General features: G+C 38.4%; 1 protein-coding gene across 5 annotated transcripts in view; it reads right to left on the reverse strand.

Moving 5' to 3' along the window:
• The window catches only part of vav3b (vav 3 guanine nucleotide exchange factor b), a 53707-nt gene that overhangs the window by 13673 nt on the left and 27153 nt on the right, over nt 1-12881 (reverse strand). For 3 of the 5 annotated variants that reach the window (XM_051911507.1, XM_051911516.1, XM_051911491.1), the window contains exons 15-20: nt 12151-12260; nt 10636-10737; nt 9483-9580; nt 8561-8583; nt 8185-8218; nt 1909-2039 (exon numbers count right to left, since the gene is read on the reverse strand). In XM_051911507.1, coding sequence (XP_051767467.1) covers nt 1909-2039; nt 8185-8218; nt 8561-8583; nt 9483-9580; nt 10636-10737; nt 12151-12260 — 498 coding nt within the window. The remainder of the gene's footprint in view (nt 1-1908; nt 2040-8184; nt 8219-8560; nt 8584-9482; nt 9581-10635; nt 10738-12150; nt 12261-12881) is intronic. The other 2 variants (XM_051911500.1, XM_051911517.1) reach the window with 1 other exon arrangement.

Genomic DNA, 12881 nt, shown 5'->3' on the forward strand with positions numbered 1-12881 from the left:
ATTGTATTGAGCAATCGCAGGCCGGATGCCAGTTTTAAAATAGGCTCATTTCTTGCATGGCTTCAGCCACAATTATCTGTATATTTTTGGATAAAAACAGACAATTCCCCCCACTCAGTATGAAACAACAGCTGGGAGGTTATAATGCGCTGTGAACGTGGCGGAACCAGATGCCAAACCTTAGCAGCCTATGATTGATTGTGAGTTTGGCTGAAGGTTTGACTGAAGGAGTAATGAGTATCTTCTCAAACAACTATGCTGAAAAAAATATATACTTTTCTTTCCAGGCTCTCTTTAAGATCTCTAACAAGTATGAAATGAATTTCAGAAAAATGCACCTCTACCACAAATTAGATTGGAGCCCCAAACTGGAACTGTATTCATGATTTATTTGGCTTAATAATGTTTCGCCGTAGCTTTTGAAAGCCCTTTATATTTGTTATGCCACAGATAAGCGTATGATAAAGATTAAACTTATTACCCCATTAGAGTAAACAGTTGGCAGCCTAAAGGATCAAATTAAATTACAGTGATCGATTGCACTGTTCTGGCAACGGGACAGAGATAATTGTCTTCCAGTAACATGGGAGATGGATGCTTAGTGCTCTGTAATTCCATTCTTTGGTGTCATGGGACCCTGAAGATTTAGTAGCCTTATTAAGAGTTAAGTGTCGTTTCACACAAGATAAAATAAACCAGTGATGTGCATTATCATTCAATAGTAGCGCTTCTCGCTCCCCTCCATGACCTGCCTAGTGCGTGAAGAACCACAGCTGACATGCACGTCTAGCCACTGCCTGTCGCAGTCCGTTGGCTCTGTGAATCTCTTGGCATCCATTTTTGACCTGTAGGTGCTTTTTTTTTTTTTTAACCTCGATATGTGCTATCAGGCAGAAATAGCCCAGCATAAAGCATGGGAAATCTTGCTAAGTGTCTATTCCCTGCCGAGCTGTTTGAGGCACGTCGGCCAGATTGGAGCAACACCAGGAGGAAGATGAGGTTTTAGTGCCACTATAAACCATTGAGAAAAAGAGCCACAACAGCCCGGCACGAGCCGGAAATAAATAACACAGTCTGTGAGAATAAGCTCGAGACAAAACTGCAATGTCAAAACATGCCTGAACAAAGACTGTGCTCTGCAGTCCCTATATCTGATGGCTCATTTAGGTTTCAGTGCATAGTAGAAAGCATTGCGAAAAATGAACGTTTTCAGTCACTATTCAATATAACATTTATATATTGTACTGAAGTTGTGTTGGATTAGGTTTAGTCAGGGTTATTATAAAACTAAAACCAAAAGCATAAAAAAACATTGGCATTATTTTAAATAAAATGGAAGTTAACTGGAATAAAATATACAAAAACTTAAGCTTATTTTATTTCAGCTAGTTGCAAAAGCAACATTTCTCATTTTCATTTAGTTTTACTTGATACTCAAATAACTAAACCTGGAATAAAAAATGTTTTAAAAAAAAACTATATAGACATATTAAAATGCAAAAACTTATGTCAAAAACCCATCGCTTCACTTGAGAAAGCCTTTATTAACCCCCTGGAGCCATATGGATGTCTTTTATGATAAATGGATGCAATTTTTTTCAAAATGTGGCCCAATGCTTCAAAATTGAAGATAGACATATACACCTAGGATGGCATGAGGGTGAGTAAATCATGGGATAATTTTCATTTTTTTGGGTGAATTAACCCTTTAAATGGGATTATAGCCCATTGAGTATGGAAATACTGGTTACTGCATTTATCATTTGGTTGAAATGTCACAAGACATATCTGTATAAACATTTATGTGCACCCTGTTTGCTTTGATATATGTTGTGATCAAGCTTCAGGGTCCCATGACACCACAGAACACAATACATGGTGTTTAAATACTGCAGTACTTTATCTGACCTGCCACCAGGAGCTGTGAGGATCGGCACAGATGACCTCTATGACATCACCAATCTGAGCATTCAGCGGCGGTCCGACCTGAGGACTGGGGACCCCAAAATAATCTCTGATGACCAACATTTTTGGCAAACCTGTAAAAACAAAATCAAACATAAAATCAAAATTGGCCTAAACCAGGTCCCTGGTCTTATTTTGCATAGATAATTCCAAAAAAAAGATTTTTGATCTCTGTCACTTCTGAAAAGTCTTTTTCGCTGACATCACCAAACCCTTTTATTTTTCAACCACTTGACCACATGTTGGTACTTAACGTCCACTTTCAATCAATTCCCAATGGAAACAATCAAGTCCCACCCATTTTCTCATTGAATATTACAGATTATATATGTCAAATGGCTTGCGAATACATTTAAATTAAATACAGTACAATGAGGAACTATGAAAGATTACAGGTGATGAGTTATACACCTTATGAAATTGATAAAAATTAGGGGGAAAAAAAGAGAAATTAGGCAAAATATGCCTGAATGTACATTTCAATCAAAGACAAAAAACAGACAACAACAAAAAAGCCAGAAAAATAGCTCCCAAAGCAACTAAGAAAAAGTGTTTACCAATATGCTTATGATACACTTAATAATAAATGCTTAGTGGCCTCTTATAAACAGTTTATGGAAATTAATTTCACATTAAGCAACATAGCCACTAATTTTGCTCCAATATACTGTAGCACTGTTCTGGATCTCTGTGGTTGGCCCTCCCAACCCAAAGCAAATGTCCACTTTTCTCACTCACACAGGACAAATTAAGTGATGCATAGCAGCAGTTGTTGTTTCCACAATCCCATCCACTAAATCAGAGGCAGTCACACTAACCAATGACAGAGAAGGAGATCATCTGAGATGGTCTCTTTCTCTAGAGCCTCAGTATATGGTGGTTAATAAAACTGGGGAAAAGCATAAACTCGCCCTGAAGCCTTAGTGAGAGGCTGGGGGTTTCTTCTAGCATAAAACAGCTCCTTAGTATCCAGTCTATAAACTTGTTGTTTTTAATACTGCCAGGTGCCCAGGTCTTAAAGCAGATCATAAAAAACAGTTGTTTTACATGTATTGTAGAGGTTTATGGAGATCTAAGCTAAACTAAGGTTCTTGCCTTTACTTTCATATTTAAATACCAAATTTGTGATGCCTTTTCAAATAATTAATAGTTCATCTAATATAACCATTATATGTATGTATGTATGTATATGTGTACACTATTCAAAAGTATGGGGTGAGATTTTTTTAAATGCTTTTGAAGTCTCTTATGCTCACCATTTATTTTATCAAAAACACTGTAAAAACAGTAATATTGTGAAATATTATTTTAATTTGAATATTTTTAAAATAAAATGTATTCATCTGATGGCAAAGCTGAATTTTCAGCAGACATTACTACAGGACATCATACTCTATTTAGGCTGAGGTGTTCTGTATCATGAACAATAAGATGGCAGCAGCAATAACGTCTCAGGTTAAGCATGTAACCATGGTTCCCTGAGAAGGAAAACGAGACACTGTATCCTCTAGAGGACACTTTGGGGAATGCCTCCAGTGTGTCTGAAGCATGTGTTTAAACGCGACAATGTCATTGGCCAACGACAGTCCGTGGCATCACTACTGGTGCGGCTGTGAGTATAAAAGGGCACCTGTATTAGATGTCATCAACTTCTTTATCTGAAAGAAGGGTAGACAGACACAGTGTCTCGTTCCCCTTCTCAGGGAACCATGGTTACATAAATAACCTGAGACTTTCCCTTTCAAATGGGAACTCACACTGCATCCTCTAGAGGATACTTTGGGGGACCAATGCCCACTCCGCCATTGAATTTAGGTGTTCCAATCACTTCCACGGCCACAGGTGTATAAAATCAAGCACCTAGGCATGCAGACTGCTTCTACAAACATTTGTGAAAGAATGGGTCGCTCTCAGGAACTCAGTAAATTCAAGCGTGGTACCGTGATAGGTTGCCACCTGTGCAATAAGTCCATTCGTGAAATTTCCTGACTACTAAATATTCCATGGTCAACTGTTAGTGGTATCATAACAAAGTGGAAGCAATTAGGAACAACAGCAACTCAGCCAGTGGTAGGCCACGTAAAATCACAGAGCGGGGTCAGCACATGCTGAGGCGCACAGTGCGCAGAAGTCGCCAACTTTCTGCAGAGTCAATAGCTACAGACCTCCAAACTTCGTATGGCCTTCAGATTAACTCAAGAACAGTGTGTAGAGAGCTTCATGGAATGGGTTTCCATGGCTGAGCAGCTGCATCCAAGCCTTACATCACCAAGTGTAATGCAAAGCGTCGGATGCAGTGGTGTAAAGCACACCGCCACTGGACTCTAGAGCAGTGGAGACGTGTTCTCTGGAGTGACGAATCACACTTCTCTCTCTGGCAATCCGATGGACGAGTCTGGGTTTGGCGGTTGCCAGGAAAACGGTACTTGCCTGACTGCATTGTACCAAGTGTAAAGTTTGGTGGAGGGGGGATTATGGTGTGGGGTTGTTTTTCGGGGGTTGGGCTTGGCCCCTTAGTTCCAGTGAAAGGAACTCTTAATGCTTCAGCATACCAAGTTATTTTGGACAATTTCATGCTCCCAACTTTGTGGGAACAGTTTGGGGATGGCCCCTTCCTGTTCCAACACGACTGTGCACCAGTGCACAAAGCAAGGTCCATAAAGACATGGATGAGTGAGTTTGTTGTGGAGGAACTTGACTGGCCTGCAGAGTCCTGACCTCAAACTGATAGAACACCTTTGGGATGAATTAGAGCGGAGACTGCGAGCCAGGCCTTCTCACCAACATCACTGCCTGACCTCACAAATGCGCTTCTAGAAGAATGGTCAAAAATTCCCATAAACACACTCTTAAACCTTGTGGAAAGCCTTCACAGAAGAGTTGAGGCTGTTATAGCTGCAAAGGGTGTGTCAACTCCATATTAAACCCTACGGATTACAGTGGCCTGCAGAGAGCCACCACACTTGATGTCACTGTCTGGGTGGAGCTTAGAGGCCTTAAGGACCCGTACTTAAGGGGAGGCAACTTCAACCTTAATTCTGTGTCTAAGTCCTCAGAATTAGATCTAGCAAATTAATCAGCAGCAGTACCAGAGCTAGCAAGAGGAGCTTAAACAAAAATATTTCTGTTCGACTCCTCCCGTGCTCTGTCTACAACCCCCGCACTCGATCCTGCCTCACCGCAATGGCAGCCCTGGAACCCTAGCCGCAGAGAGTAGGCGCTATACTCTCATCCCTCAAGAGAGTCCAGCCTGGGTCACTGTGACCGCAACACACAACACACATTTAACCCCCTCAGGAGTTAAGTGCGCTAAGTTCAAATGCCAGATTCTGTCACTCTGAAAGAATCGTTCAAGAAAAAGCACAAATGCTTTGCTATGAGTGCCTTCAACTCCCTCGAGAGCAGAACACGCTCGTGCAAACACTAACTTCCATGCTTCAGAAGAGAACAGAAAGACAAAGCTTCTTACCTGCCTCTTTAGATAGTTTTGTGAATGCATCCTACCCAGTACATCCAGCCTCTTCAACAAGTCGAAGGCAATCCACCCAAATGCACGTCCCACATCCATAGATAATAGACGATGCGAATGGAGCTTTTCATTGAGAAATCCTCACAATGCGCACATTCAGCTCCCTCAAGAACTAAACACACATGCTCCTCACTCATGCGCCAAAGGTGCCCTTTTATATTCACGGTTGCACCAGTAGTGACGTCACGGACTGTCATCGGCCAATGACATTGTCTCATTTAAACATGTGCTTCAGATACCAGTCACACTGGAGGTGTGTCTAGAGGACACAGTGCGAGTTCCCATTTGAAAGTGAACTAAGGTGTAATGTGAACACTACTGACTGTCGGACACACAGAGGGGTTTTCCTGCCATTACAGCCCACTGGATTGACCCTGGCAGCTCTGATTGGTGCTCAGCGGCCCTAGCTTGAAGGTAAATAAAAGGACACACATATTTGACATCCCAGGTGTTTTATATGGTGTTTACAAGGAGTGTCAAATTTGTGACAGAATTCCTAAAGTACAGTTTAGTAGCAGATCTGTGGAAGAGAAAAGTGTGGCAGTTAGTGATCCTGAAACAACTCATCCATGTAAGTAAACTAAGGAAGATATCCAAGAGGATTACGAGAATATCCCATGATGTGTTCTTGGTTAATTTATAACTTGACTTATCTTCAATGGCCTGAACCAAGATTGTAATTGAAATTGGTGTGAACATTAGACTTCCTGAAGAAAGAATCCATTTATGAATATGTAACAATTTTGTGCTGTTTCTAATTTATTGTTTCTGACCACTTCTTCCTCCCATCAACATGAATACACCCTTTCAGCACTTCAGGATTGTTATTTAATCCCAGTAGAGCAAAACAGAACAGCAGCAATTCTGAAAATCGGCACCTGTTTAAGCTGAGCAAGAAGTTTCACCATTCTGAAAATAAAATGATGTGGCAGTGATTTTGGAGCAAAATGAGAAGCTCTCCTGACTGTTTACAAGTAATACTTCTGAGAATGACAAAACACATAACAATGTTGCCACAGTTGACAAAAAAACTTTACTTTAAAAATACCTTGAAAACAAGTTTTTACAAGAAACATGATTGCTCATTTAACTTTTGATCAATTCAAAATTTAATGAAATTCTATACCATAATTAAATAATTCATTAAGAATTCAATAACTCAAATAACATGTCTCTTATGATTTGTAACATGGTTCTGAGAATGATCATAGCTGGAAATCCTGGCAGAATATTGCAATGCAAATTCAAAAAGAGGGCGGAGTTTAATTACGGTTATAAATTATGTTGTCATCTTGCTTTTATCCACTATTAGTACAAGCCTCTTGTAGCGGACCCTGTCCGAATGATGGCCAAAACTTTACTGATGAGTTTTATGAAGTTTACTGCATCTGTTTTCACTCCAGAAAATCACAGTAAGAGCTGAATACACAGTACAAGAAGTGCACATTAAAGTCTTATCTATAAACTCTCTCTCTCCCTTGCATTAACATACACAGTGATCGAATTACACAAAAATACCAGCTACAGCTAACAGTAAACAAATATATACAGACCTTATTCTTTTTTCAATGGGGGTGCTTAATAAACTGGTAAACTTTATATCCGTAAAACAACTCAGATGAACTGTAATAACGTGCATGTTCTCCCCTTCATTGCTGACGTAACAAGTATCGCTTCGGAGACTATAAGCTGGATCACAAACATTTGGTTCTGATCTATCCTTGAGTAACAACTTTTTAGCAAAATTTGTGTTTTGTTCTGTCCCTTTGCATTGACCCTCGTTCACAAAGCAGTCTGAAGTGAAATGATTTGCGCAGACATTTAGATATATTTTGGAGCGCATTACCTTCAAAAATTAATCTGCTGCGTCCTCAGTGGCTCAGATGTTGGGAGAAAATGAAGACTCCTATGTTCACTCTTACATCCAACAACAGAACACCGGGAATGCTTACGAGACACTGTTGTCGGTACAGCTACTCGAGTGCGGAGAAAATGGCGGACAATGCATAACTCGCTGAGGGTGGAAACTATGGTAATGCAGGACTGTCAGTCAGTGGCCGTGGGCAGGGCCTGAGCAGTGTGACGCCACACTGCTCAAAGAATCAAAACGGCATCTCTAATGAGACTGCTTTGGTTTAATGGGGATTTAATAAAAAGGATAGGGTGGATTTTTTATAATTGTAGGGTCGTTGTATTCACACAATGCCAACACACATTTATGTCCAAACACCATGTAAAAGTGGATTTTGCATAATAGGTGCCATTTAAAATTTAGATGAAAGTACTTTCTTTACATTTCTCACCATTTTTTGATCACTATTTGTTCTTCACTAGTTCGTTTTAAATAGTTCTGCGGTACATACTGCATGATGTACTAAAAGGTCATAAAAGCAAGTGCGAAAGAACTGCTTAAAGTAGTCATTCTGATTATAAACTGTGTATTGTTATCATCTGGAATGGCCACATAGATCTGAATTCACAGAATGACTTATTAGTAACTTACTAAGTAATTACTTACTAAGTTCCCAGCAATTAGCACCTGAATGAACCTCCTCATACAAACAACAATAAGGGTGATGATGGGGAACAAAAGACTATGTATAAAAATACAGTATAAAAAAGTTGTTTACACCAGTCTTGAGAACTTCACAGTCTATATACAGAAGCATGCTGAAGACAAAGACACCTACCTGGGTCTTCTTGTTTCCTAGGTGTTGTCTTTCTCTGTGAAATAAGAGAGGAGAGAGAATATCATTAACAGATTCTCTGCAATATGTACACATTCAGCTATTATAATCTGCTTTTTGCAACAGTGGTAAAAATATTGTCAAAATGATTTTACACTGACACAAAGAAACGGTCTAACAATGATTCTGTCATTACTATTTAAGCAAGCATTTTGTCAGTACAGTAAACATAAATTTAAAAGGTCAATAATATACATATACTACACTTTGGACTTCATTATACAATAATTTTCCTCTACTTCCAAAATAGAATGCATTATGTTTGACGTGTACCGTATAGACAATCAATTTAGACTTAGATTAACGTCGGTTATCTCACCTGTGCTTTCTGAACAGCAGCACCTGAGATCATAATGAGAGAATAAAAGAAAACTGTAAAAGCAGCAAAAAGGCTACACAAGCACAAATTACAATTCTGTGGCATTATATTGAGTATTATAGACCTCTCCAGCAAGTAGTTACTGTTAAAATAGCTGCCTTATATACAGAGAGCCACACTAAGAGGATTTTTACGCAAAACACGTTTGGCTTTTTTTTTTTTTTTTTTTTTTTTCTTAAATGTGAGGCACATAAATTCTGCATAATAGACCTTTATGTAAAGTTCTCTATGCTAATGCCTTTCTATGCCAATGTTAGCCCATTTGTTTTGTTCTTTAATTTGTTTTGTTTTTTATTTATTTAGCTACTCTTGTTTTTGTCACTATGTTCATACTCCTTGCTTTGTATATTATGTTAAAAACATTCTATAACTTTTAGACGCAAATGCAGTGGTCAAACACGTCTGTCTAGCACATGTTTGCATAGAAAAACAATGGAAAAGGGACATGCAGCAGAATGCAAAAACATTGGCCGTTAAGGGTGTGAAACATACCTGAATTCTGACCTTTTATTCTTATAGTAAGGGAATATTCCAGCTCTGCATTACCTTCAGACTATAGCATGACAGTTACATTACAACATACACTGAAATATTTGTCAAGTCAGAAAACCCTTGGGCCTGATATGAAAAAGAATCAGGAATCATCTGGGTATAAACTCCAGTATAATTCTGTAAACAGTTTGTGACAGTCATCAGTGATTCTTTCTTTTCATACTATTTAGAACTGGAGGTGTGCCATTAAGCGTATATACAGAAACCAGGTAGGAAGTCATTCAAGGAAGTGTGATTGTCACTCTCTTTCTCGCTCTCTATCCTTTGTTGTCAAATATAAAATGTTAATATGGAGAAGCTCTTTACTGACCATTACCTGCCCTTCCACAGACTCCTAGTTTTCCCAGACAGCCCTTATGAGCCCCGTTTCCACATTTAGTACAAAGGTAGCCTTGGTTAAAAATTCCCCTAAAGAGCAGTAGGATAAAAAAGGTCACATGGGTCAACGCTGACTTTCACTCATTTACATACATGCAGCATACACGACTATTAAAGACCCCATGAAATCAACTTTCAGGTCATGTCAGTTTTGTCATCTACCATTTTAAATGCTTGAGTGCTTTAAATCAGGATGGATTCTGATTGGCTGTCAATGTTTTTATCACTCATCAGCTGGAAAAAAAATAATTCTGAAAGTGATTCTAACGACATTGTTTCTCTGTGGCGTTATCTTTATAGTTGTGGTGTGGACTCTGCTATTTTTTTAAATTTACAACGATTTTGTAAATTATTTTTATTTACAACCATTTCGTTTATTTAAATTTTAAATCTTAATCTAAACATTTTAATAACATTTGAATCTAAATCTTTATCATTAAGTCTAGACTTAAGGCCTTAAGTCTATCCCTCGCAGCCTTGATTTCTTCTGCGTAAAATTCGATATGGCGTCCACTCTGACTATGTTCTATAGAACCGTATGTAGCCCCACCCCTTTTCAGCACTTCACTCGTTGTGTTCTGTCTTCCAGTTTGAATTTCCACAGCATGAAGCTAAGATCTTATGGCTTTATGAATAAACTGCTCATTTTAAAATCTTCCTACCCTTCCCATTTGTTATGACATCCGCTTCAAACATTACAATGCTCATTATAACTTTCGTAAACTCTACAATAAGTAAATCCACTTAATCAGCTAATTACTCTTTGACAGCGATGCCATAGAAATATACAGAGCTACCGCAAAAAATGGAAGTTCAAACACAGAATTATAAAGATTGTTTCTCTGGCGCATAAGGTCTATAAACTATGTTTTAGAAGATTAATACACATTTACAATCAGTATTGTTGATGCATCTTTTTCAGCAAACTTTTGTCCAATAAAATGAGAATGTCACTGCACAGAAAAAACTGTGCTCATCAAGCAATTTAATAGGGTCTTTAAACACTATTTTAATTATGTGACTGGTAAATATTTATTAACTTGTTTCAGCACACAATTAACACTGAAAGTGCAATAACAGCTCACCTGAGAAGCATATGACAGGAGCTGCAGGTGGTGGCCCTCTCAAAAGTGTGCATTTTGAAGTGGTGAGAGTTAAACGTGGCATTCTCTGGGCGAATATTAGATCTGAAATGGAAAATGAGAAATATGGAAAACGATGGTGCAAAGTTGGATGATTGGAAATGAGCACGTGACAAACTGTGTGAGTTAAACTGCATGTTTAAGAGGCCAAAGAGAACGGGGTAGGAGCGTTGCTGAATGTAGTGGCCTGTAGGGGCCAGAACCAGAACTTCCGATTCTGGGCACGAATCAGAGCAGTAGGGAAGCTCTTTACCCGAACGACTCTAAGATTGATTCCTGCATCAAGAGAGCGATGCGCATGCAGCAGGTGTAATTTGTTGTTTGAATGCACCTTTCAGATCATCACGCAGTCAACCACATGTGTATGTGTGCGTACAGAAACAAATTTTTTAAAGGGTGACATATAAATCAAGCAGGAGAGGAAACATAATTTCAGACTCTCGGCACGAGAGATGGCGTATCCTCTTGAACCTACACAATTTCCAAATCAAAACTCTCGTTAGTTTTCCCCTCCGTCTCTCTTTTCATTTCTTTCAGCGTAGCCCTGGTAAATACACTGTGCCATCAAATCTCAACAGCATCACAGGTGCAAAATGTCACCATGTACTTGAACGAAGTAAGCTGCTTGACATCAGATGACATCGATATAATCATGTTGGATGCCTTATTGAATAGAAGATGATGTTTGCAAACATTTTCTCTATCTAACATAAAAAAGCAGATGTTTCCTATTGTCATGTGCACTATTATGGAATTTGCATTGGCCAAAGTTGCAGGGAGCTTTTGAATGCAGATTAAAGGATTAGTTCACTTCAGAATTAAAATTTCCTGATCATTTACTCACCCCCATGTCATCCAAGATATTCATGTCTTTCTTTCTTCAGTCGAAAAGAAATTAAGGTTTTTGAGGAGAACTGTTGAAGTCCACTATATGGAGAAAAATCCTGGAATGTTTTCCTCAAAAACCTTAAATTCTTTTCAACTGAAGAAAGAAAGACATAAACATCTTGGATGACATGGGGGTGAGTAAATGATCAGGAAATTTTAATTTTGAAGTGAAATCCTTTAAGCGTGAAAGGTCACCCAACCAATTTCAAATTTTCACATTTAAATAAATAGTAGTTAATTTAAAATTACAAATTATAATTTACTTGCTCTCAAAAAACACTTATCTTAAGTTGAATCTCAACGATTTGGTTAACAGCTCAATAGAGGGTAAGATTATCAGTGAATAATTACTTAAATTCATACTTTCATACCTTACAGTACCTTTTGTGTTCTTTTTAAAGCTTGAAGGCTCCGGTTCTTGTTTATTGAAATTGCACAGAAAAGAAAAAAACAAAATTTCTCCTTTTGTGTTCCACTGAACAAAGAAAGTCACACAGGTTTGGGACAACATGAGGGTGAGTAAATGCGACAGAATTGTGATTTTTGGGTGGAACAAAGTTTCAAACTCACATGGCCATCTCAAACTGGTCCAGCCATTTTTTCTTCAGCTCTTTTGTTTTGAACAGGAACTCAAATCCACTCTGCCCCTGCTGGTGGGTGAGGAAGAACCCGTAGCACCACTGCCAGAGGACAAGAAAAGAAAAATAACTGATACAAATTAGACTTGTATGTAAAGACCTAACTTTCAAATATTTATATACATTACGACTTTTTGTAATAAGTGGCACAAAAAGTTGACGTTCTGGAAAATAAAGGGGTTGTGGTGTTTGGTTAAAAGCTGTGATGGGAGATGGCAGTGAGGCTTGGTGGGTGAGGGGGAAAGGGGCTCATTTTATTTTACACAGTAATAGAAAGCCAGAGGCAACCTTGGAGGAGTGGACACATTCATCACCAACTATTCAGTGTGTATGTGAAAATGTGTATGTGTGTGCATGAGTGCATTTGTGTGGAGTAGCATTTATGCAGACTACTGTTGCAGCATCCCATCCTTGCCTCTATCCAGGCCAGTGTTGTAAAACTAAAACTATTGTTAAATACTAAAACTTAAAGTGTAATAAAAAAAAAAAATGACACTAAATGGAAATATAAAAAAAGACAAAACCACACAAATACCAAAATTAAATTTAAATTGAATTAACTATAAAAGTTAATTCAAAATAGTAATAAATACTAAAATAGTATATAAATAATACTAAAATAACACTGATCCAGTCAGACAATTTTGGCAAGTATTTCTGGCA

This window comes from Ctenopharyngodon idella, chromosome 2, assembly GCF_019924925.1.
Source record: "Ctenopharyngodon idella isolate HZGC_01 chromosome 2, HZGC01, whole genome shotgun sequence".
Lineage (NCBI taxonomy): Eukaryota > Metazoa > Chordata > Actinopteri > Cypriniformes > Xenocyprididae > Ctenopharyngodon > Ctenopharyngodon idella.